Source organism: Vanellus vanellus (assembly GCF_965231255.1).
Source record: "Vanellus vanellus genome assembly, chromosome: 17".
Lineage (NCBI taxonomy): Eukaryota > Metazoa > Chordata > Aves > Charadriiformes > Charadriidae > Vanellus > Vanellus vanellus.
In genome coordinates, this window is record NC_138922.1 from 320,506 (window position 1) to 346,450 (window position 25,945).

General features: G+C 50.4%; 1 protein-coding gene across 1 annotated transcript; it reads left to right on the top strand.

The window, feature by feature from the left end:
• Positions 1-2,040: 2,040 nt before the first annotated feature.
• LOC309679053 (NACHT, LRR and PYD domains-containing protein 12-like) lies at positions 2,041-25,195 on the top strand (the record flags this gene model as incomplete). Its single annotated transcript, XM_082492284.1, has 11 exons — positions 2,041-2,323; positions 3,798-3,824; positions 4,451-5,744; positions 11,823-11,993; positions 12,599-12,733; positions 16,864-17,031; positions 17,428-17,598; positions 17,968-18,138; positions 20,779-20,949; positions 23,514-23,684; positions 25,021-25,195. The coding sequence occupies 11 exons, from the start codon at positions 2,041-2,043 to the stop codon at positions 25,193-25,195; spliced, it is 2,937 nt and encodes a 978-aa protein (XP_082348410.1).
• Positions 25,196-25,945: the final 750 nt, after the last annotated feature.

Genomic DNA, 25,945 nt, shown 5'->3' on the forward strand with positions numbered 1-25,945 from the left:
AGACGAGGCCAGCACTGCTCAGTGGTTCCACCATTGGCCTCGATTGTGGAGCTGGCTCTTGACAGATGCCTTAGCATTAGTCTAGCAAAGGAACCCAGTCTTCCCATGTCCAGATTTGAGGTTAAGGCAGTACCTAGAAGAGCTAAGAGGTCTTCTGCAGGGGGAGAGATGCTTGAGGAAGAGAGTAATGAAGATAAAAAGTAACATTAGCTGCCGATTCTTGATAGCGGTTTGTGCCTTTTCCTTTTTTTCATTACTGGTATGTGCTGAGAGCCCAGGTCACAACGGGGTGCCTGGGACAGTAGAGTGCAACTTCTGTGCCTCCATCAATCCATCACAGCAAGATTCGAGGGAATTTTAGAATAAGATTCCATGGGAACTCAGTGCCACAGACTACAGCTGATAGTGCTGAGGCATGTTTTGCCCCTGCACGCCATTCCCTAGAGTACAACTCTTCACTTTTATGAGTTACTTGATGCGGAAGGGAGTAAAAACCTACGGCAGCGCATCAGCACCGGCTGGCGGCACCGCGCGGTTACTGCTGGGACTGGCCCCAACCGCCCGCCGTAGCTGCCCCGCCCCGCCCCGCTCCGCCCCGCCCCTTGAGGTCCGTCCAGCTGCCTTGAGGTGGGGGAAGAGGGGTTCTGCGGGAGCGGGGTTGTAGTCCTGGGAAGCGGAGCTGGGGGGCTCGGAGAAGCAGGTGTGGGCAGGGGGGGTGACCCGGAGAGCTGGGTTGGTGTGGCCAAGCAGCTGTGGGGAGCGGAGCGGGGCTGGGGGGTTTCCCGGGAAGCGGGGCTGGCGTGGTCCTGGAGTTGGGGGGAGCGGAGCGGGGCCGCATGGTGTCCCGAGGCTTGGGGAAGCGGGGCTGGGGAGATCCTGGGACTCGAGGGAGCACAGTGGGGCTTCACCAGCGGCTGGTCTTCCCGGCCCTTAGCAGTGGAGGGGGCAGTCCCACCAGCCGCCGCGGGGAGGAAGCAGCCCTTTTCTGGAGGAGGGAGGCAAGTGCTAGAGCTGGGCCCCGAGTCTGTAGAGCAGCTGCAGTAGGGCAGAAGCCAGCCCAAGTGCCAAAGCACAGATGCACAGCCAGCTCCTGTCCCTTCTCAGCCTCGTAGACCCAAGGGAAATGCGTGTGTGCTGGGGGGGGGAGTGGCGCAGAGATGGTCCCCTGAGGCTGCAGCTGCGCTGGAGCAGGTGCTGTTAACTGAGCCTTGTGAGGGGCATGACTACTCTCCCCCTCCATGTTTCTGGTTGAGCCTTTAGCTATTCCATTCGCCCTTATTTGCTCCTTACACAACACACAGGCCTGCAAGGGTAGCAATAGAGGACTGAGCTGAAGGGCAGAAAGCCAAGTATTTGCAGCCTGTAGAAACTGAAGAATGTGAACCTTATAATGAGGTGATGTGTTGGAAAGGCTCTTTCACTCAGCACATAGTGAGTTCCTGGGGCAAGACTATGCGGGGCTTCTCATTGGCTTGACAAGTAGATGAGATGTAAAATTAAAAGGAAGAAGAAAAAAAAAAGAGCCCACTTTTTGTGCACTTTCACTTAGGTTCTTTCGTTACAAGTTCCTCATGAAATACTTCTGCATTGTACCTGCAGGAAGGGGCTTCACATTCCCTGGATGTCACTCTTGTTCCTGTGAGGTGCAGAGCTGCAAGCAGGCAAACGCTGTGGATGCAGTGAGAGCTGCAGTGGCTCTGCGCTGTGCGTGGGTGCATGATCTCCTGAAGGTGGTAGTACTGCAGAGATAGCCACTGTCCACCCACGCTAGCCACTGTCTCCAGAGATACAGAGGGTGCAGTCCCAGCTCTGCCTCCGTGACTAGCACGGCAGGGGGCCCAGGCTTTCCTCAGGTACCCTGGTTGCTGTCTTTGTTTCTGTGTGGTGCATATGGAGATACTGCAACAGCGTTTCTTCATATGTCAGCCCTGTGCCTGAGGCAGGAGTTGCAGGAAAAGACTGAGAGAAGTACTGTGGTCTCAAGGGGAGAATGTAGCTTTGAACATCTGCTTTTTTCCAGGGTATTTTTAGCATAGAGTGATGGCAGGAGAGATGAATTCCTGGGACATCCTTTTGGAAGCACTGGAGGATCTTGTGTTGGACATGTTCAATAAGTTCAAGCTTAAATTATCACATATTGACTATGAAGGAACACCTAATCTATCCAGAGGTTTACTTGAAGAAACCAATGATGTAGTCAGGCTTGCTGATTGCATGTGTGAGCACTATGGACCAGACAGTGCTGTGGAGATAGCCATCTGTGTGCTGGAAGGGATCAATCAAAGAGACACTGCAACTAAACTGAAGCAGAAGAGACAGCAAGGTGAGGAAACGGGAGGTTATGAATTTTTTTTTCTTTCTTTCTCTTTGACTGCTCCCTGGAAAAAGTGCAAGTGACTTCTTAGCAGTGGTGAGACAGAACACATTTTTTTTGTCCTCAAGAGTAGGAGAACCTCTTGGTCAGATGGGACAGGTTGTGGCCCCATGTGGGAGCTGGGGTTCCTTGGTAGGAGAGGGGTTCCCTCCTCATGTGAAGGTAGTTCAGTGGGTGTCTGCTGCCTTCACCCCTGTCTGTCAGAGGGTTCTGGGGTATGGGATGAACGGTAAGTGTTAGGACATGAACCGACGTACTTTCCCTTTGGTTGTGTCTGAGGAGGCTCTGGTTGTACCTGCGTGGGGCCCTGTGCCGCAGGAGTCTGCGGGAGCCCAGGGATTATGCCTTTGGCCCCAGGAGCATAAGCAGAGAGAAAAGAGGGGCTGTAGGGGATCCCAGACTATTGTGCTCAGCACAGGTGTGGATCCTGATGCAGTGTCAAGACAGACCAGGACCAGACTTCCTGGTTTGGGGTCTTTATAACCTTTATGGCCTAAAGCCCAGGGCCCTGATGCCCGTGGGAGCTCCTCATGGGGTGCCTCAGGTGAATGGCTTATGAGAAGATGCACTGCTTGAATTCTATTAGTCTCAGTAGCCCAGTCTTGTGGAAGAGAGAAATAGAAGTTCCCTGGCCTTTGTGTTCTGAGTGTGGTAGGAACACAACACAGTATGGTTTCAGGCTTTTGTTTTTCTTTGAAAGACCAGAATTTGGTGCTCTTGGTTTTAACTAGAGAACTCGAGTAGGGAGAAAGGTCTAGGGGCTAATCACAGCCCAAGACATGGAGGGAGGACTTAAGCAGTGGAAGCGGAAGAATTTTGGCTCAATGTTTTTTCCTGCTCATTTCCATAAATGACTGCAGTGTCCCTTTTACTGGCCTTCCTTTTGTTTCTATCGTGTCTGCCAGCCTTGCATGCTGTGTGAGACTCGGAGGCTAGACTCTTTCCCAGACGTTCAATTACAGAGCAATTTAGGTACCCGCTGTGTGTCCAGCACACAGGTGCACCTGCATAGGCACCTTATACAAAGCCCTATTGAATGAGCCAGCGTGGAGGGCTTCATGCTGAGCCAGCAAGAGTGGAGAGTTGCTCATGGAACTAAGTAAGCTCTTAGAGCAGTTCTCAGCTGAGACCTCCAGGAAAGGCAACATGGAGCAGACGTGCCAGGCTTGATGTTTCTTGGAGAGAAATACTGGCAAGTTGAAAGAAGAACTCTGGGATCTGCCTGGATTTTCAGGGAGTGGGGAGCATTCATGGTGATGATGTGCCAGTGTCAGGAGCAAATCACTGACTTTGCAGTGTCCTCTGGGATTTTAGGCAAGCTTAGGCAAGGACTGGGCCCTGGAGGAATCCGCTGCCCCTAAGCATTGTCCATGGGATGCTGCTGCATGAAAATGCTAATATCCATGTTCAATTCCTATTTCAGCTCTGGATACTGGAACGTCAGCTGAAGGTAAGTGCCGCTTCAGCAGAAACCGTTGCAGTATATGCTGCGCTCTTAGCTAGGAGCAAACAGTGCACAATCATTTGCCCATATAGGGAATGCAAAGGACACTTCAGATTATCCTCCCCTCACAGAGTTTGAAAGTAGAGGTGATTTGATGGGTGATAGCTAAGCAGCTTTCATTATTGCCTATTTATTGCAGTGGAGATTGGCCAGAGCACTGTTAACCTTTTGTCTTCCGTGAGAGAAATTAAATTGGAAGTCTTCTTTAGTAGAGGTGCCACAATGCTTTATAGAAAGAGGAGTATGCTTAGCAACTCTATTCCAACTTAATCCTCAGCAGTTTTCCCCATGAAAGCATTCTTCCCCGATGGGTCCCACGCTCCCAACCTAATGGAGATGTGTAAAGAGGAGCTGTCACGTCCTGTCCCGTCCCCCCCACCTGCCTTAAGTAAAACATAAGAGATGCCTGTTCAGATGGGTGTTCACCATGAGCCATTGTTAAGGTCTTTGGAAATCACATAAAACAAGTGCAGTGCAGAGGTAGTGTGTTGTTGGAATAGTTTTAATAATAAGGAGCTAATGGGAAATATGCACTTATTAGGGACTTACACTTATGTTTCTTACTGGTTTAGATTACCGACAGAGATACAGAGACCATGTAGCAAGAGAGTTCCATACGTTTAAAGAGGTGAACGCTTGTCTGGGTGAGAATGTGACTCTAAGCAATAGATATACGAAGCTGATGATGGTTACAAACCCTCAGGGGAGAAGTGAACTAGACCATGAAGTCCTGGGTCTAAGAGAAAGACATGCAGAAGTCGGAAGAGAAGATACTCGCTTTGCAGTTACTGTAGAAACACTTTTTCATCCTGATGCAAGAGGTCAAACTCCACAGATCATTGTGCTAGTGGGTGGTGCAGGGATTGGAAAGACAGTGACAGTAAGAAAGATCATGCTAGACTGGGCAAGAGGAGCCATTTATGCACAATTTGACTATGCATTCTACATAAACTGTAGAGAAATCAACCTTTCCCAGGAGGCAGATATGCTGAGTCTGGTGGATCTGATCTCAGCTTGCTGTCCTTGTGGAAAGGCACCACCTGAAGCAATCCTGGCTAGTCCCGAAAAACTTCTGTTCATCATTGATGGCTTTGATGAACTGAGGTTTCCCTGTGATCAGCCAAAAAATAAACTGTGTTCTGATTGTGGGGAAAGGAAGCCAGTGGAAATCATTCTGAGCAGTTTATTTCAGAAAACTCTTCTCTCTCAGTCCTCCTTGCTCATCACTACAAGACCAACAGCTCTTCAAAGGCTGGGACAGTGTCTAAAGGAGGAGCATTATGCAGAAATAATGGGCTTTTCGGATGCTGAGAAGGAGGAATATTTCCACAAGTTCTTCAGGGATGAAGAGAAAGCAATAAAAGCTATTACCTTTGTCAAAAGAAATGACACTCTGTTTGCCATGTGCCTTGTACCCATCATGTGTTGGACCATCTGCACTGTCCTTGAACAAGAACTTAATGAAGGGAAAGATCTTGCCCAGACTTCTAGAACAACCACAGAGCTGTACATGCTGTACATTTTCAGCTTACTCAAGTGTAGGACTGACCATCTGAAGCAGGATGTGAAGAAATTCCTGAGCAGGCTTTGCTGCATGGCTGCTGATGGAATCTGGAAGCGGAAGATCCTGTTTCATGAAAAGGAGATTGAGGTGTATGGCTTAAATCACCCAGTCCTCCTCTCCCTTTTTCTGAATGAAAGTGTTCTAAAAAAACGTATGAAGTGTGTGAGTGTCTACAGCTTCCTTCACCTGAGCTTTCAAGAGTTTTTTGCAGCATTGTATTATGCATTGGAGGACAATGAGGAAACAGGAGAATTGGGGATGCCAAGGAAGGATATAAAGAAAGTGTTAGAAAAGTACACTAAGTATGATACAAATTGGATATTAGTAGTACGATTCCTGTTTGGCCTGTTAAATGAGGAAACAAGTAAGTACCTGATAGAAAGGACTGGGTGTAAAATCTCACCTAGAGTTAAGAAAGACTTGTTGAAGTGGATTCAAATAGGCCAAGGAGTGATTGACAACTTGAACGTATTTCACTGTTTGTTTGAGATTCAAGAAGAAATGTTTGTGAGCAATGCATTGGAACATTTCACTGGGATAGTTCTGAAAGACTGCATTCTGAGCCAATACGATCAAATGATCCTTGCGTTTTGTGTCAAACAGTGGACTGGACTGGACTCCTTTCATCTTGAATGTTGCTCAGTTGCACCGGAAGACCATGAAAATGAGTTTGTTCCAGGACCTCCAGATAGGTCACATCAGTAAGTATTGTTCGCAACCACAGGAGTGGAGTTTCTTGATCACATAAATTGGTCCTCTCCCCTGTTTTAAAAACTAAAAACTAAAATTGGTTGGAAGTTTTCCGTTATAAAAACCAGCGTGAAGCTAATGCTATGGTGAAGAGAATCTTCTTGCTCTCATACTAACAAAATTCCCCTGCCTCCATCCTGTATCCGTGTTACTTATTTTTTTACTGATTCACTAAGCCTGTTGTGGACAACATGTATGGAGGCAGGACATGGTGTGTGAGCAGCTGTATAAAGGAGGAAAAGAGTAGTAAATTCAGATGTCCCTTTTCTCTTCAAAGCCTTTGCTCCTAGGTGAAGGCAAATACTAGCCTGGGGTGATGTTTTTCTGCAGGAAATTCAGGCAGCTCTCTTCCCCATACTGTTTTTACAGGGACCTATTCTCCTGTGCAGAAAAGGGTTTTAAAGGTATGTTAATTTGCCTGTCCAGTTTGCTTATGCTGTGGAGGACTTCTTAGGACTTGGGTAAAACATCACTGGAAAAGTGTAGTTTTCCTTTATGCCCTTCTTATCTGTGGGGTGCAACCGTCTCATTGTGGGGAGGCTTGCTTGTGATACTGGATGACTGTCAAAGCACAATCGTCTATTCTTTGAAAGGAGAGAGGCCTATGACTGTGGAGCTGTCAGCCCAGGAGGAATGGTCCTGGTGTGGGGATAGAAACTGTCTTTGAAAATTACACCTTTGCTCAGAATTGTCCAAAGGTGGAACTTGGGCTGAGGCAGAGCTGAAAAGAGGCAACTTGGTGTGTCTAGAGGAAGGAGCAGTACGGTTATTTGATGTGTGCTATTTCATCAGTGTGCTCTTTCAAGTAATAGGGTGGGGTTTTTTTTGTTTTCTAAAGGACAGTTAATACTGAGGCCAGTAACAGAGGCAGTCTCCTAGGTTCACACAACCCAGTGTATACAATGTCAATGAGATACTGAAGACAAGTGCTGAGAAGTTTTTCAACTTTGTTTTTTCAATGTCTTGCATATAAGGAAAGGCTGAGAGAGCTGGGACTGTGCAGCCTGGAGAACAGAAGGCTTAGGGGGATCTCATCAATGTACATAAATACCTGAAGGGAAGGCGTAAAGAGGAGAAAGCTAGGTTCTTTTCAGTGGTGACAGGACTGAGGCAGTGGGCACATAGGAGGTTCCCTCTGAACATCAGGAAACCCTTTTTCACTGTGAGTGTGACTGAGCACTGGCACTGGTTGCCCAGGGAGGTTGTGGGGTCTCCATCCTTGGTGATATTCAAAAGCTGCTGGCCATGGTCCTGGGCAGCCTCCTTGAGGTGGCCTGAGCAGGGGGCTTGGAGCAGATGACCTCCAGAAGTTGCTTCCAACCTCAAACATGCGGGTATTCTACGATTTGTGGTCTTTCAGAGACCCACTGTCCCACCACCACCTGCTTCTGGCTGAAATGCTGCGTTTTGCAGCAGATTTGTGGTAGTGCCCAAGGACATTCTCAGCCCTTCCACCGTGAAGGTGTGGTCCTGTCATTCACTCTGCTCTTTGAGGCTCAGTTTGATTGATTGCATTCAATGAAGATGACTTACTGTTGCAGGTTTCTTTCAAATTAGGGTGATGTCTGTTAAACAGGAAGAGCTGCTGCAGCTTTAGGTGTGGCATTGTGAGTCTTCCACTGGAATAGGGTGCTTCAGAGACCTCGTATTCTAACTAGAAAGACTTGTATTGCAAAGCATAGCTAAAGTTAATGCATTTCTGAAACAAATAATCTGTACTAAAGATGCCCTTTGAAGTCTTCAGAAGGCCTTTCCTTCTAAGCTCAGCTCAGGCTATCTTGCACTGAGTTTGCAGTGCAGATCTATAGTCAGTGAAGCCCAAGAGCAAGCAGTCTCTTGTAGATATGCTTTTTCTTCCTTCTTGCTGCCCTCTGAGGGTGTTGTCAATCTTTCCAGCACGTAGGCTCCGGCTCTGTTCCTTTCATCCAGGTTCCAGCTGCTAGACATGAAATTGATGGTTTGTGTGAGAACCTAAATTTATTCAGTGGATTTTTTTGCTGCTCTAAAAGGTTTCTTTCAGTGAAAAGTGTCTCTTAAATGGGAGAAGCTGCTGTGATCTGGGGCCTGGCATTGGGACTGCTGCACTGGAAGAGAGTGCCTTAGAGGGGAGTTTTTCTTCAGAGGTAAACTTTTGTGCAACTAACGTGCTTGTATAAGTAACGGAGTTCAGAAAGAATGTTCTGTGCAAAGGATGACCTCATAACCTTTCCAAGGCTTTTCACCCTGAGGCTGTTTCACATAAAGGCTGCCTGGTCAGAGCTACAGCATTGACTCCTGTCACTGAGGGTTTTAAGTCAGTCTTAACCAGATTGATGAGTCCTGTTTGTCCCGTGGGTTTCTTGCATATCCTCATTCTGAACAGGGACATACTGTGCACTGCACCATGTGAGCGACAGCGCTGCTCAGGACCTCATGGCTCAGGGGAAGGGGTGCTGAGCCCATAGCTTTGCTTTCTATTTCTGTGCCCGGCCTTTTTAAAGTCCCTATCCCCTATCTTGCCTCCACCTGTCATAAACTCCTTCCTCTCACTGTGAGAGCTAAGCTTAAGTGAGAGGCCATGCAAAGCCAGGCTGTGCTGGAGGGGTCCCCAGGCTCAACACTGTATAGAGGTATCCAATTCACTCCCTGCCCTTTGGATGCAAAAGCCTGAGATACGGCTTTCTGCAGCCCGTGATTACATGCTCTCCACTTCTCCCTAGGGGTGCTGTTTTCCTGCTAAAAGCTCTCATGGGTAATGTGACTTTGCCAGAGTTGATCTGTGCTGTAGGATCCACCAGTGGCATCTGGATACCTGCTGTGGAGGCTCAGCTTATGTTTTATCTTGCAAAGCAGCTGTGGACCTGTGACTTGGATGGTGCATGGGTCTCTCTTCTGTATCTGTATTTCCACTGTCAGTAGTGTGACTGGTAAGGAGTTTGGAAAGGGATGGTGGTGGTACTCTCTGGGTGTTTCCCCATCAGTTTTAGAGTTCTGGTGTTCCCTCACCACAGCTAAGGAAAAAATGTGAGGAATCCCCTGGCAGCACAACTCTAGCACAAGTGGAGTGGAAAGAGCAAGTTTATTGTCCTGCTCTAATTACACTGATCAAGAGCCTGTCTGTCCAACAGGTAAAATCATAGAAGAGCTTGGGTTGGAAGGGACCTTTTAAAGATCATCTAGTCCAACCTACCTGCCACGAACAGTAACATTTTTCACTACATCAGGTTGCTCAATGCCCCATACAGCCTGCCCTTGAACACTTCCAATGATGGGGCATCCACAGCTTCTCTGCACAGTCTGTTCCAGTGCCTCACCACCCTCATCATAAAAAATTTCTTCCTTACGTCCATTCTAAATCTACCCTCTTTCAGTTTAAAACCATTGCCCTTGTCCTGTCACTAGAGGCCCTGGTAAACAGTCTTTCTCCATCTTTCTTGTAAGCCCCTCTAAGTATTGAAAGGCTGCAACGTCTCCCCAGACCCTTTTCTTCTCCAGGCTACACAACCGCAGCTGTCTCAGCCTTTCTTCATAAGAGGGGTGTTCCAATCCTCGGATCGTTTTCATGGCCCTCCTCTGGATCTGCTCTAACAGGTCCGTATCTTTTTTTGTACTGGGGACTTCAGAACTGGATGCAGTGCTACAGGTGGGTTCTCACGAGAGCAGAATAGAAGGGCAGAATCAGCTCCCTTGATCTGGCTGCTTTCCAGATCTGTGCAGTTACAGCCCTGAAGTAGGTTCTTGTTCTTATACCAGGGCACTGGGCTCCTGCTTATAGTACAGCTGGCATTACCCAATGGGCTCAGCTGGACTTGGTCCCTTGGTTCCTGTCTTTAGGAGTTCAGTGCTCAGTGGGGACTACAATCACCCTTTTCCAAACGGTATTAGTTAATGCACAGAGAAGGAACACAGCTTCTAAGAAGGGGTTGACACCAGAAGTGAAGGCTGTGAATGTGCTCCTGTTCCTGTCTCCTGCTTGGAGACATTGTTAGCTCTCTCTTGCCTTCACAGCTGGGGCAGTTTCTCTTCTTCAGTCCCTGAATTTTCAAAAGAATCTCCTCTGGAATTCAAGGAACAGTGTCTTTTGATCTGATCAGAGCTGAGGCAGTTTTGGAGACCTCTATTGAGGCAGCCCAGCGCATTGCTTCTTGAAGGTTTGCAGATGAGAGTGAATCAGCAGCCCATCTTCCCTGGGAATGCTTCTTAACAAACTTGATCACAGCCAATGCAATCTGTGTACATAGACAGCAAAACCAGACATGTCTCAGGTAGCCATGTACAGTACAGCATTTGTGATTACTGTGAATTTCATGTAAATCTGACCTAGAATTGCACAGTATGAAACACCTGTTTTTTGGTGGTTTGGGGTTTTTTTTGCAGTAAACTGGAGGTGCTTACAGTTATGCTTTGAGTGGGGTGTTATGCTCCCTAACATGCTATCTTGATATTTTTAAATTTGTAACAAATTCAGCTTGCATCCTGTAATGCAGATCATGTGTTCTCTGACTTTTCTAGGCATGCACCCCAGGCAGAGGAGGCTAGTTCACCGCCTGTGTCCCTGCTCTGTCAAGCTTTAGGAAATCCAAGGAGCAAATTAAAAACCATCAAGTGAGAAAACTATTCTGTTCCTTAGAGACAAACAAACAAAAATGGCAACCCTTAGCTCAAATACGCAGCTCACTCTGTTTACTTGAATCCTGCTGTTGAGGAAATCCCTTTGTTTGATGCTGTTAAGCCTGCTGTCTGTGACCGGGTGTTGGAGAGATGGAGTGGAGTCCTTTCGCAGCCTGATAGAGCTCATGTTCACAACCCTTATACCATAGACTAATATCCAAGGGCCCTGCAATGCAGCATTTAGGGAAGGGAATTTTCCATGGCTTCACTGGAACCTGACACTGTCCCTCTGGGAACTTCAGCTAAGGGTGAGGAGGGGGGTGGAGAAATAGACCTTGATGTCAGATCAGGAGTCAAGATGCTTAGGAAGCAAGGAGGAGACTTGCTCTTCTTCTGCTCTTCTTTACTTCATTAGAGACAGGATAAAAGCACATCAGAGATATCCAAGTGGTTTCCCACCCCAGAGAAGGGGATAGCAGAGCACAAATTGTACATCCTTGGAGGGGCATCCACAATAAAACCTAGGCCCAAGATCAGACTGTAGTGAATCCAACAGATTCTTGTGGGTTTCCCTTCGTCCCCAGGAGCACAGTCCAAAGGCAGGGCTGTGGTGGCTGAGGCAAGACCTGGCAGCTGCCCCCTGCCCAGGCCTGAGGGCAGAGCTGGCCTTTGCAGGGGAGGGGTGACGTGTCCCTCAGAGCGAGTGTGGGGCTGAGGGCTCCCAGCAGCCTGCAGGGAGCCAGGCACAGTGCCAGGGCAGGGTAGCCCCATGACCACCCGCAGACTCGGCCAGCTGGGATTGGGCACGTCCCTGTCCCTGTTCCATCAGCCCTGGGCTAGGTCCCAAAGCAGAGCTGTGCAGCTGAGGGGCCACTGGGTGCCTCCTAGGAGGGAATTGACTGAGAGAAACGGCAGTGGCTATGGTGCTGGCCCATCATTGGCTGTGGGGTAGGCATGTGGTGACTGTGGGCAGGGGTTGTAGTCTTGGGCCTGGTGGCTGTGATGACCCCACAACTTTTCTCCCTGTGTCTTCCCTGCAGGTTGTGGTGGTGCCGACTCACCAGCACCATCTGTGGGGACCTGGCCACAGTGTTCAGCACCAGCCAGAGCCTGAGGGAGCTGGACCTTGGTGATAACGAGCTGGGAGACCTTGGACTGCAGCTGCTGTGTGAGGGGCTGACACATACTTCCTGCCAGCTGCGGACACTGCGGTGAGGGACATGGGGGCTCCTCAGGGCTTTTCCCAGACCCCTTCCCACTCCAAGGTCTCCTTTAACTTTTCTTGGCTCAATGGGAAGGCAGCACTTCCCCCTTCAGTTTACAATGAGCTGAACCCATTGTGTTTAAAAGGTGGCTTTGCTTCTCCCAACTGGCATACTGAGGGAGAGGTCCCCGCGGGAGGAGGACTGAAGTGGGAGCTGCTCCTGGTTCTAGCCCCAAGAAGAGCACTGTGCAGGTGGAGCAAGTGGCTATGCCCTCGCCATGCTCCTCACCCAGCTCTTTAAGGAACCCTGAATGCAGGGCTGCCTGTCTGGTGTGCATCTTCTCAGCTGCCACTGCTGGGGGAGGCAGGAGTGAGGCTGCTGAGGCAGCACCTGGCAGCTGCCCACTGGCTGGGGCACTGCTGTGGGGTTGAGAGGTACCTTCATGGAGGGTATTGGTTGTGGGTTGGGCACTGGTGGGGTTTGTGGCCATGGCTTATGGTTGTTGGCCCAGTGAGGGCCTAGTGGGCAAAAGCATCCGTCCAGCTGGCTGTGACAACTCTGCGGATCTTTTTCAGATTGGTGAGATGTCAACATGCCGGGGCTGTCTGTAGGCACCTGGCCACATTGCTTAGCACCAAGCAGAGCCTGAGGGAGCTGAACCTGGAAGGAAATGACCTGGGTGACCCTGGAATGCGGCTGCTGTGTGAGGGGCTGAAACATCCTTCCTGCCAGCTGCAGACACTGCGGTGAGGGACACGGGGTTCCTTGGGGCTTTTTCCAGCTGCCCTATGGGCAACACTCAGTGTAGCTTGCGGCTGGGACAGGGCAGCTCCTGCCTGCGTGCAGGGATGGCAACAGGCTACCAGTGAGGTGCATCTGCAGGGCGAGGTCCCTGCCCATCCTGTGCTTGTTGCCTGCCCTGCCAGGAGCTAGCAGGGCTCATTTGGAGAGCTTTAAACTAGATTCGAAGGGGGATGGGGTTGTTACTGAGCTTGCATTGGTGGGGCAGCACTCCAGAATTGATAAAGGCCAGGAGGCCTCCCATACCCATAGGGTGAAATTGGTGTGCTCAGCTCGCTCCCTGAAATGCCTGTACACCAATGCACGCAGCATGGGGAATAAGCAGGAAGAGTTAGAAACTTTTGTTCGGTCAGGAGATTATGATCTGGTGGCAATTACAGAGACATGGTGGGACAGCTCACATGACTGGAATGTGGTCATGGGTGGCTATGTCCTTTTCAGGAAAGACAGGCCAGCCAGGCGAGGTGGTGGAGTTGCCCTTTACGTGAGAGAGCAACTACAATGTACTGAGTACTGTCCACGTGCAGTTGAGGAGCAAGTTGAGAGTCTGTGGGTGAGGATTAAGGGACAGGCTGGCAGGGGTGACACTGTTATGGGTGTCTATTACAGGCCACCAGATCAGGGGGAGGAAGTTGATGAGGCCTTCTATGGGCAGCTGAGAGTGGCCTCACAGTCACAGGCCCTGGTTGTCGTGGGGGATTTTAACTTTCCGGATGTTTGCTGGAAGGACTACTCAGCCAGCCAGCCTCAGTCTAGGAGGTTCCTCCGATGCATTGATGACAACTTTCTGATGCAAATGGTGGAGGAGCCGACTAGGAGAGGTGCACTGCTGGATCTCGTCCTCACTAACAAGGAGGGTCTGGTGCAAGGAGTAAAGGTTGAAGGCTGCCTTGGCTGCAGCGACCATGAGATGGTGGAGTTCATGATCTCGGCTGGTGGAAGCAGAATAGCAAGCAGAATTGCAAGCCTGGACTTCAGCAGGGCAAACTTTGGCCTTTTCAAACAATTACTAGGGGAAATCCCGTGGACTAAGCTGTTTGAAGGTAAAGGTGCCCAGGATAGCTGGTCAGCATTCAGGGACTGCTTCTACCAAGCTCAAGATCAGAGCATCCCGACACGTAGGAAGTCAAGGAAGGGAGCCAGGAGACCTGTGTGGCTAAACAGGGAACTGCTTGGCAAGCTCAAGTGGAAGAAGAGAGTTTATAGATCATGGAAGGAGGGGCTGACCGCTTGGGAGGAGTACAGGGCTGCTGTCAGGGGATGTAGAGAGGCAACTAGGAAAGCTAAGGCCTCCTTAGAGTTGGAGGAAAGCAAATGTCACTCCAGTCTTCAAAAAGGGCAAGAAGGAGGACCCGGGTAACTATAGACCGGTCAGCTTCACCTTCATCCCTGGGAAACTGATGGAACAGCTTATCCTTGGTGCCCTCTCAAGGCATATCAAGGATAAGAGGGTTGTTAGGGGCAGTCAGCATGGCTTTTCCAAGGGGAAGTCATGCTTGACCAACCTCATAGCCTTTTATGAGGAAATAACGAGGTGGATGGATGATGGCAGAGCGGTAGATGTGGTCTACCTTGACTTCAGTAAAGCATTTGACACAGTCTCCCACAGCATCCTCATGGCTAAACTGAGGAAGTGTGGACTGGATGATCGGATAATTAGGTGGACTGCGAACTGGCTGAAGGAGAGAAGCCAGAGAGTCGTAGTCAATGGGGCAGAGTCCAGTTGGAGGCCGGTAACCAGTGGAGTGCCTCAAGGGTTGGTACTGGGGCCCATATTATTCAATATATTCATCAATGATTTAGATGAGGGAATTGAGTGTACTATCAGCAAGTTTGGGGTCCTGGTGGACAGCAGGATGACCATGAGCCAGCACTGTGCCCTTGTGGCCAAGAAGGCCAATGGCATCCTGGGCTGTATTAGAAGGGGGGTGGTTAGTAGATCGAGAGAGGTCCTCCTTCCCCTCTACTCTGCCCTGGTGAGACCGCATCTGGAGTATCGTGTCCAGTTCTGGGCCCCTCAGTTCAAGAGGGACAGAGAGCTGCTGGAGAGAGTCCAGCGTAGGGCAACTAAGATGATTAAGGGAGTGGAGCATCTCCCTTATGAGGAAAGACTGAGGGAGCTGGGTCTCTTTAGTTTGGAGAAGAGGAGACTGAGGGGTGATCTTATTAGCGTTTATAAATATATAAAGGGGGAATGTCATGAGGATGGAGCCAGGCTCTTCTCAGTAGCAACCAATGATAGACAAGGGGTAATGGATTCAAGCTGGAACACAAGAGGTTCCACTTAAATCTGAGAAGAAAATTCTTCTCAGTGAGGGTGACAGAGCACTGGAACAGGCTGCCCAGGGAGGTTGTGGAGTCTCCTTCTCTGGAGACTTTCAAAACTCGCCTGGACGCCTTCCTGTGCAACCTCATCTAGGTGTTCCTGCTCCGACAGGGGGATTGGACTAGATGATCTTTTGAGGTCCCTTCCAATCCCTAGTATACTGTGATACTGTGACAGCAGTAATAGCTGTGACAGGTGTCTTGCCTAGGGGCCTTCTGCCCCAGTCCTGGTCTCTGTAGTACCCCAGGGGGGATGTGTGCCTCTCTGGGCATGCTTCCCTCTTCTACTGCAGCAGAGAGGCTTGTGGGCAACCAGCGGAAAGGCAGGGCTATCCTTTTGACCTTTCCAGGGGCAGTGAGCTGGAGAGTGAGTCCTGGTCTCCCGCATGCACAGTGTCTGCCTTTGCACACTGTGCCCGTGGCCACGTGTCGACACGTGTCCCGGGGTCACTCAACTGCCGTTCCAGTCTTTCCCTTTTACTCACATGGCTGTCCGAGCTGCCATTCCCGCTGTCGGGGTCTTGCATAGGTGCTGTCTCATCACAGCGCGCCCCAGGTGGATGGTCGAGTCCTATGGGGTAGGTCCCATGGCACTGGGACCCTCTAGGCAGACAGTGAAATCCAGCTGTGCACACCCTCATGGTGCAGTGGGAGCACTAGTGTGCCTGCTGATGTGACTGTGTCTGGGGAGAAAACAGAGTTCACAGAAATTCCCGCTTGCTGTCTCTAGCCTCTGGAGGTACCCAGTCAAGTGGGGAAGAAGGTGGGAACGGGTGGGAATTAATCAAGAACGTTGGTGGACTGTAAGGCTCAGAGTCCCTGCTGAGAGAGTAGTATCTTGTGGTTCTTTGGTGTGGGAAACTTCAAAAGCCAGCCCAGAAGAAAGGTCTCGTTTCACAGTTAGTGCAGTCTTCCCCTCTTCCCCTTTGGTTCTCTTTTCACTAGACTTTGCTGCAGCCAGTTTGAACCTCCATCAGGGCAGTAGTACCTGGGAGCTAGGGTCGGGGGGCACACAGGCAGACATACTGCAGTTCTGTGCAACACACCTATCAGAAATATATAACTGGCAGGTATTGCCAAGCCCTGCTTAGCATGTTGGAAGCTTTGTTGTAATGTTTCTTCAGTCTCTTTGCCAGGGCTACCTGCCAGGTGAAGGGATGCAGGTCAGCACTATTGTGGCAGTTCACTGCTGGCAGCGAACGCATTTCCAGGGTGACCTACTGCTGTGCGGTGTTGGGCCTCTGTCCCTCCCTCCACCATGATTCCTCTCCTCCATTTTCATCTGCCAAGTGATGCTCACCCCTCACCGTCCTGCCTGAAGTGCTCTCCATTCAGTTCCCATAGTTTTTGGCCATACGTGGCTTTGTGGGACTGCTCCTGGTTGTGAGTGACCATATCAAAGACACTGTTGGCTTTCATGCTGTTTGCTGTGTCCTGACTTGTAAAGATGACTTCCTACCGCTTTGGGTGAAGCTGTTCTTCTGTATGCCATGAGAAAGGGTAACAATGCAGTTCTCCAGACTTTTCCCCTGGGCTGTGGAGAGAGAGGCAGAGGAGGCAGCCCTCTGAGATTTCTGAGGTCTTTTGGTCCCTTAGCTGAAGAGGGGGGTGATGATGGGCACTTGTATCCTAGACAGTGTGGGGCAGTGTTTTTGCCCATTGTTCATGAGTATTGGCCTGGTGAGCGGGTCTGTCTGTTATTACAGCAGTGATAAGCCTCCTGGCTCATCTCCATGTGCCTTCATTGCAGGTTGTTGAATTGCAAAATCAGTAGCACTTGCTATGGGGATATGACTGCTGCACTCAGCACGAACCAGAGCCTGAGGGAGCTGGAACTTATTGATGACCTGCGAGACCCTCGATTGCGGCTGCTGTGTGAGGGGCTGAAACATCCTTCCTGTCAGCTGCAGAAACTGTGGTAAGGAACAGGAAGTTCCTCGGGTTTTTCCCCAGCTGGCCTGTGGGTAGCGCTCAATGAGGCTGGGGCTGGGAGGCTGCTCCCTGCAAGAATGAGGAGGAGGCCAGGTGAGTCTGCAGTACTGGGTCCCTGTTCATCCTGAGAAAGAAGCACTGTGCAGGTGGAGCCGATGGCTGTGCCCTCCACAGTGCTCCTCACTCAGCTCTTCCAGACACCTGGTTGCTGGGGTCCCTGCCTAGTGTGTGTCTTCTCTTCTCCCTGCTGCTGGGGAAGTGTGGGGTAGGATTTGTGACAATGTCTTATGGTCATTGGCCTGGTAAGGGGCTGGCAGGCATTACATCTGTCATTGGGGCAGTCATAAGCCCTGCAGCTCTTTTCCGTTTGTCTCCCCTGCAGGTTGCAGTGGTGTCAACTTGACAGCGCCTGCTGTGGGGACCTGGCTGCAGTGCTCAGCACCAACCAGAGCCTGAGGGAGCTGGACTTGCAGGGAAATACACTGGAAGACCCTGGAGTGCGGCTGCTGTGTGAGGGGCTGAAACATCCTTCCTGCCAGCTGCAGATGCTGCGGTGAGGGACAGGGGTCGTCTTGAGGGTGTTCTCAAGCATCTTTGTGGGCAGCAAATGATGGGGTGTATGGCTGTGTGGATCCCTTCCCAGGGGTGGCTCCTGCATGGAACAGAGCTGTGGGGCCAGGGGCTCTTTGGCGCCTCCTGGGAGTACGTTGGCTGAGGGAAGGCCATGGGCCTGTCCTTGGATTGGGCAGTGGCTGCAGCCCTGGTCCCTCACTGACCATGTGGTGGGTGCATGGTGAGCATGGGAAGGGTTTGTTTGCCATAGCTTACGGTCATCAGCCTAGTGAGGCACTGGTGGGCGGTTACATCTGCCATTGTGGTTGTGATGATCTCCACAGCACTTACGGATGTGTCTCCCCCGCAGAGTGTTGCGGTGTGAATTTACCAGTGCCTGCTGTGGAGACCTGGCCACAATGCTGAGCACCAGCCAGAGCCTGAAGGAGCTGGATCTGGAAGAAAATGAGCTGGGAGACCCTGGAGTGCAGCTGCTGTGTGAGGGGCTGAAACATCCTTCCTGTCGGCTGCAGACACTGTGGTGAGGGACAGGGGGCTCCTTGGGGCTTTTTCCCAACAAAAATCATGCACTGCTCTTCCCTCATCCATCCATCCAATCATTTCATCATTGACAAATTGGTCAGACATGATTTGTCCTTTGTAAATTTGTGCTGAGTGCTCTCAGTCATCTTTTCGTCCTTTGTATGTTTGGATATGGTTTCCAAGATTATTTTCTTCTTCACTGTCCCAGGGGGGAGGTGAGACTGACCAGCCTGTAGTTCCCTGGATCCTACTTCTTGGCTTTCTTGAAGTTAATGGTGATATTTACTTTCTTGCTGTCCACAGGAAGAAAGCCTGATAACCTTCACGGTTCAAAGATAATTGAGAGAATCCTTGCAGTGGCAATGACTTGCTCCCTCAGTGCTCATGGACGCATCCCATCAGGCCCCATGGACTTGTTTATATCCAGTTTGTTTAAATATTCTGTAATGTCATCCTTTCAACAGAAAATGAGCCTGCCCTTGTCCTAGACTTTTTCATTGGTTTCAAGGAGCTGGGACTGCTGAAGACTGGTCTTATCAGATAAGACCAAGGTGAAGAAGCCACTCAGTACCTTGGTCTTCTGCATGTCCTTTGTGACCAGTTTCCTGTTCCCATTTAGCAGTAGGTCCACATTTTCCCTAGTCTTCCTTTTGCTGCTGATGAACCTGTAGAAAGTTTTCTTCTTGCCCTTCATCTCCCTTACCAGATTAAACTCCAGGTTACCTTTTGGCTTTCCTAACTCCATCCCTGCATACTTGGACAGTGTCTATATTCTACCCCAGTCACTTCCACCTCCTTTTTACAACTGAGTTTTGACAGAAGCCATTCATCCATGCAAGCCTTCTGACATTTCTGCTTGTTTTCCTCCTTGTCAGGATGGAATATTCTTGAGCTTGAAGGAAGAGATCCTTCAATATCAGCCAGCTCTCCTGGATCCTCTTCCTTTCCAAGACAGAAAATTCTTCCTTGCAGATCTCTGAACAGGCCAAAGTCTTCTCTTCTGAAGTCCAGGGTTATGATCTTGCGCTTTTTTTTTTGTTTGTTTGTATTTTTTTTTTTTAATTTTTTTAACCAGTCAGGTCTTTTTAACTTTCCGTATCCTGACTTCCATCATCTCATGGTCTCTACAGCCAAGTCTGTCCCCAGTCTGACGCCTGATCAGTTCTTCCTTGTTTGTAAGCATGAAGTCCAGCAGAGTGCCTCCGCTTGTCAGCTGCTCTGTCACTTGCATCAGAGAGTTGTAGTCAATGAGCTCCAGAACCTCTCATCTTGGTTTTTTCCTGCTGTGTTGTCCTTCCAGCAGATATCAGGTTTGTTCAAGTTCCTCGTGAGGACCAGGGGCTTCCAATTCCTGATCAGGTGGTCACCTACCACAGTCTTACCCCTCTTGATCTGTCCTTTAATCCTTAACCATAAACTCTTAGCTGGCTCATTGTCCATCTCCATGCATCTCTGCTGATCTCACATAAAACACAAGTCCCTCTTTTCATATTCCAGGCTTATTTCTGAAGAGCCTGTATCCATCTATTGCAGCAGTCCAGTCACGTGAGGAATTCCAGCATGTCTCTCTGACTCCATCGAGATCATAGACCTGCTACTGTATGCACACATCTAATTTATCTTTTTTGTTCCCTGTGGTCATGCATTAGTGTACATGCACTTCAGAGATACGCACAGCCATGCTGATTTCCAAGAAAGGATTTGAGAGCTTTCCCGTAGTTCTGTCTTGTAGGCAGTTCCTTGTGTATGTGGATACACTTGAGGTGGGCACCCCTCAGCCCTGGTTTCTTGATTAGAAGGTCTCCGAGTTTACTTAATCCCGAACACTTTGCTTGCCGACCTTGTCCAGCAATTCCTCACTTGGGTTTCGATCATCTGCTCCATTCCTGGTTGTTCCTAGTTTAAAGCTCTCCTTGGGCAGCCTGCTGTCAAGAATGTTTTTTCCCCACTTAAGCAGCTGGATCCCATCTATTTTAAAACACTTACCAGTCGTCAAAGATGATACCATGATTGTAAAACCCAAAACACTGTTGTCAACACCTGTTGCGCAACCTATTGCTGACCCATGGGATTCCTCCACACCTCAATCCTTCCCCCTGACTAAAGGATCAAGGAGAAGATCACCTGGACCCCCATGCCCCTGCCTGTTGCCTCCGGACTCATGTTTGATACTTTGGAGTTGTACAATTGGTGCACACAAGGAAAAGCCGTAGAAGATAATGGTCAGAGGGCCAGATGAGCCTTGCTTTATCACGGCTGCTGCGACTGGCCCAGTCCTGAGTGGGTGGGACAGGGTGGGCTATGTGGTGCCATGGTTGGCTGGGATTGGTGGGTGGAGCTGTGGTGAGGCCTCCCCTGGGTGGGTCCTGTGTGGCTGGGGCAGAGCTGTGGAGTGAAGGGGCCCTTCAGAGCTTCCTGGGAGGGCACTGGCTGAGGGGGGCCTCTGAGCTGGGCTGGGAGTAGGCAGTGGCTGTGGTGCTGGCCCATCATTGGCCATGGGGTGGGCATGTGGCGAGTGTGGGCAGGGTTTGTGGCCATGGCTTGTGGTCATTGGCCCATTGAGGAGCTGGTGGGCAGGAGCATCTGTGTGCATGGCTGTGACAACTGGGTGGATCGTCTCCATTTTTGTCCTCTACAGGTTGTGTCGTTGTCAGCTCACCAGCACTGTCTGTGGGGACCTGGCGGCAGTGCTCAGCATCAGCCAGAGCCTGAGGGAGCTGGACCTTTCTTTTAACAGCCTGGGAGACCTTGGACTGCAGCTTCTGTGCGAGGGGCTGAAACACCCTTCCTGCCAGCTGCAGACACTGCGGTGAGGGACATGGGGGTTCCTTGGGGCTTTTCCCAGCTGCCCTACGGGCAACACTCAGTGTAGCTTGTGGCTGGGGCAGGGCAGCTCCTGCTTGCGTGCAGGGATGGCAACAGGCTACCAGTGAGGTGCATCTGCAGGGCGAGGTCCCTGCCCATCCTGTGCTTGTTGCCTGCCCTGCCAGGACAGCAGTAATAGCTGTGACAGATGTCTTGCCTAGGGGCCTTCTGCCCCAGTCCTGGTCTCTGTAGTACCCCAGGGGGATGTGTGCCTCTCTGGGCATGCTTCCCTCTTCTACTGCAGCAGAGAGGCTTGTGAGCAACCAGCGGAAAGGCAGGGCTATCCTTTTGACCTTTCCAGGGGCAGTGAGCTGGAGAGTGAGTCCTGATGTCCCAGCATGCTAATGTCTGCATTAGCACAGGCTGGCCATGGTCATGTGTCGAGACATTTGCTGGGTCATTCAGGTCCCTTTCCAGTGTTACTGAAATGGAGTCGGTTGCATTTTTCTTCTCGTTAGTCCATGGGAACTGGAAAGAAGGCAGCAGAAATAAACACTAGCTAAAACTCCTTTTTATTGCCAGCAATAAAGGTACCTCTTTGCATGGAGCATGAGAAGGACACCATGTTACAACTCGTCATTCCTTATACGCAATCTTAACTATTTACATATTCATGTTTACATTTTACGTAACGTATTGGCTTTGGCCACAGTATCATCTGTTGCTTTTAATTTTTGAGTATTTGTACATGACCCCTGTGTGCAAATAGGCTTAATGCTTAGTTATTAGCTGAGTTTGTATGATTTTTTTGCATCTTTGCTGCTTTCAGCTGGTCTGATTTGGTTTATTCTACCAGCAAACCCACTTGTATAGGTGAGGTCACTGTCAGTCAAGTTCTGTTGCATATGTCTTTGAAGCCATCTTTACATAGGAGCTCTTTCTTATGTAATAAAGTCAGTCCCTTTACCCTCAGAGTCTTCTGGGCATCCAGCTCTGTTCGCCCATTTTCATTTCTTAAGCCCTGGGTGGCTAACCTGGGAACTTTGGTTTTGGAAATGACACTCATCAGAGGGAGGAGCTGGGCAGAACTTGTGAAGGGGAGGGAGTAGTATCTGCTTTTCCAAGGTCATTGTGCAGATCAAAGTGGTACTAAGCTTGTGGTCCCCACTGTTATACTGGAGCATAGGAGCAATAGTGTGGGAGCTGGGAGAGTTGTGCAAGAATGTGTGGAGCCATGCAGGAGGAAATAGATCATGAAACGTGCAGTTGGACTGCATTAAAATGGTCTGGCCTGCTCTCCTACCTGTGCATGTGGAGAGCAGCTGGACAGCAGAACAATGCAGGGTATAGACTAGCAGAGATCTTTACGTCAGCCTTTGCTTGAAGACTTTGAAATGTTGCCAGGAATGAGTAGCAAAGATTAGATTGACTGAGTAGTAGTAATTGATGCTGGGTTTTTTTGTAAAAATCTTGCATCCTTGGGTTTAAATTGTGAATGTAAGGAGGGTCTGAAGACTTGTCTGAAGGTCTCCACAGACCTGTTTTCCAAAATGCATGTTGCTTTTCACATTTGCAGAAGGGTGGTTAACCAGACCCTAGGTCATCTTTTGCCAAGGTAATCTGCTTTCTGGCTACTTATGGCCTAGCTTGTCCTCTTGGGTGGAATTATGACATGTTTCATGGTCACATTGTCTTTCCAGCAGACACTATTACTGAGGATGTCTCTTTCTTCCAAGTGCTATCAGCGTTCCCTCAGTGCTTAGGGTATTTGCTCTCCCTTCTAATTTTCAGACTTAGTTAAGCAAGAACTTACCTTACTTCTTCTCTAGCTTTTCCCCTGCTAAAACTCTAGCCCCTTCTCCTCACTCTCTTGTACTTGCTCCTCATCTCTGACAACTCATCAGTGTCCTTATGCCACAGAGTGCACCAGATGTGGGCTCTCTGTCTTTCTCCTAGCTGGGGCTGTGCTGTCCTCCTGTGCTCTCCTCCCTGCAATTGTATACTTCAGAGCCCCATTCATCAATATTTCTTTTGATTTTCAGGTAATTTACATAACATTTTGGTTTGGTGTTGAAATGAGAAAGCTCCCTTTTCGTGGCTTCATCATTAAGCCATCTGTAGGGTTATTTCCCTATCCACTCTATAAATACATGAGGGGCAGCTTGCTGTAAATCGAAGTGGGGAGTACTGCTTTTCCATAAATCAGAGCAAAGATAAAAAGAGGCGTTGCACTGGGAGAGGCCCTAACAAGGGAAGATTTTCTTGCTCATGGCGGAACAAAACACGTATAAGATCTCAAAGCATAAGCAAAGAAGGCCTGTTCTGAAAAGCTGCCAGCAGTACCTGGAATATCTTGAGCAAAAACCAAAGGGCCTAAATGGACATGGTGGTCTGTGGCCAGGTGTCAGAAGCGAGTCACCACAAGCCGGGGTGGGTGGGTGGTGAGGGTGGATAGGCTTTGCGGCCATGGTATGTCATCATCAACTTGGTGATGGGCTAGTGAGCAAGAGCATCTGTCCTAGTGGCTGTGACAAATGGGTGGATTGTCTCCATTTTTGTCCTCTGCAGGTTGTGGCATTGTCAACTCACCACCACAGTCTGTGGGGACCTGGTGGCAGTGCTCAGCATCAGCCAGAGCCTGAAGGAGCTGGACCTTGGTGAAAATGAGCTGGGAGACCTTGGACTGCGGCTGCTGTGTGAGGGGCTGAAACACCCTTCCTGCCAGCTGCAGACACTGAAGTGAGGGACACGGGGTTCCTTGGGGCTTTTTCCAGCTGCCCTATGGGCAACACTCAGTGTAGCTTGCGGCTGGGGCAGGGCAGCTCCTGCCTGCGTGCAGGGATGGCAACAGGCTACCAGTGAGGTGCATCTGCAGGGCGAGGTCCCTGCCCATCCTGTGCTTGTTGCCTGCCCTGCCAGGACAGCAGTAATAGCTGTGACAGATGTCTTGCCTAGGGGCCTTCTGCCCCAGTCCTGGTCTCTGTAGTACCCCAGGGGGGAAGTGTGCCTCTCTGGGCATGCTTCCCTCTTCTACTGCAGCAGAGAGGCTTGTGGGCAACCAGCGGAAAGGCAGGGCTATCCTTTTGACCTTTCCAGGGGCAGTGAGCTGGAGAGTGAGTCCTGGTCTCCCGCATGCACAGTGTCTGCCTTTGCACACTGTGCCCGTGGCCACGTGTCGACACGTGTCCCGGGGTCACTCAACTGCCGTTCCAGTCCTTCCCTTTTACTCACATGGCTGTCCGAGCTGCCATTCCCGCTGTCGGGGTCTTGCATAGGTGCTGTCTCATCACAGCGCGCCCCAGGTGGATGGTCGAGTCCTATGGGGTAGGTCCCATGGCACTGGGACCCTCTAGGCAGACAGTGAAATCCAGCTGTGCACACCCTCATGGTGCAGTGGGAGCACTAGTGTGCCTGCTGATGTGACTGTGTCTGGGGAGAAAACAGAGTTCACAGAAATTCCCGCTTGCTGTCTCTAGCCTCTGGAGGTACCCAGTCAAGTGGGGAAGAAGGTCAGGGATGGGAACTGGTGGGAATTAATCAAGAATGTTGGTGGATTGAACGTTGAGCCATAAGGCTAGATGTACAGGGCAGAAGCATGAGGGCGTGCTGTTCACACTCTGGATCTTTCTGGTGCTTTCCCTTTGGCTCACCGTCAGGGAACAAGACTTCCGGTTGCCTGCAAGGAAAGGGCCATGGCCCTGAGCTGTCACTGCCTGCTGCCGCAATTGGCCCAGTCCTGAGTGGGTGGGACAGGGTGGGCTATGTGGTGCCATGGTTGGCTGGGATTGGTGGGTGGAGCTGTGGTGAGGCCTCCCCTGGGTGGGTCCTGTGTGGCTGGGGCAGAGCTGTGGAGTGAAGGGGCCCTTCAGAGCTTCCTGGGAGGGCACTGGCTGGGAGTAGGCAGTGGCTGTGGTGCTGGCCCATCATTGGCCATGGGGTGGGCATGTGGCGAGTGTGGGCAGGGTTTGTGGCCATGGCTTGTGGTCATTGGCCCATTGAGGAGCTGGTGGGCAGGAGCATCTGTGTGCATGGCTGTGACAACTGGGTGGATCGTCTCCATTTTTGTCCTCTACAGGTTGTGTCGTTGTCAGCTCACCAGCACTGTCTGTGGGGACCTGGCGGCAGTGCTCAGCATCAGCCAGAGCCTGAGGGAGCTGGACCTTTCTTTTAACAGCCTGGGAGACCTTGGACTGCAGCTTCTGTGCGAGGGGCTGAAACACCCTTCCTGCCAGCTGCAGACACTGCGGTGAGGGACATGGGGTTTCCTTGGGGCTTTTCCTCAATTACACCATGGGCAATACTCAATGGGGCTGGAGCTATTGGCTGCTTCCTGCAAAGATGAGAAGGTGCTAAAACCCAGATATCTTCAGCGCTGGTCCCTACTCACCCTGTGCTCCTTCCCAGCCATGCCAGGAGAAGTGTGTGCAAGAGGTGTCCCTCCAGTCACCTCCTGCTTTGGCCCAGGTCTCTGCAGACTCGGTGTTGCACGGGCCTAAGTGAGCGAACAGTGGAAGACAGCAGAACATCCCTTCCCATGAAAGGTCTCTGCTGTCAGGCCTGACTCCTCCCTCCAGTGTGTGTGAATCTGTGGCACCCTACGGGGATGTCCACCCCTTCTGGATGTCTTTGTGTCTGGCAGTAGTGCAGAGAAGTCTGTGTGACCAACTGAAATGTAGGGATCTCTTCTGGGATTGGTCCCACGGGACTGAGCTGGAGAGTCAGTCCTGTAGTCCTTGCATGTACAGTGTGTGCGGTACCTCACTATGGCCATGCTTGCGAATCAGTATGCGCTGGGTCACTCAGCTTTCTTTTTAGGGTTTTGATTTTCTCACATAGCCCTCCAGTAACCCATGTGTTGGCCCTGTGTTTAGTCTGCAAGCTCCGGATTGCTATCTAAATGTCCCCTTTGTCTTAAATGAGACTGGATCCTTTTGTTATGACAATGGCATTCAGCCAAATGTGACTGAAGTGGGAGTAGTAGCATTGAGCTCCCACCCAGA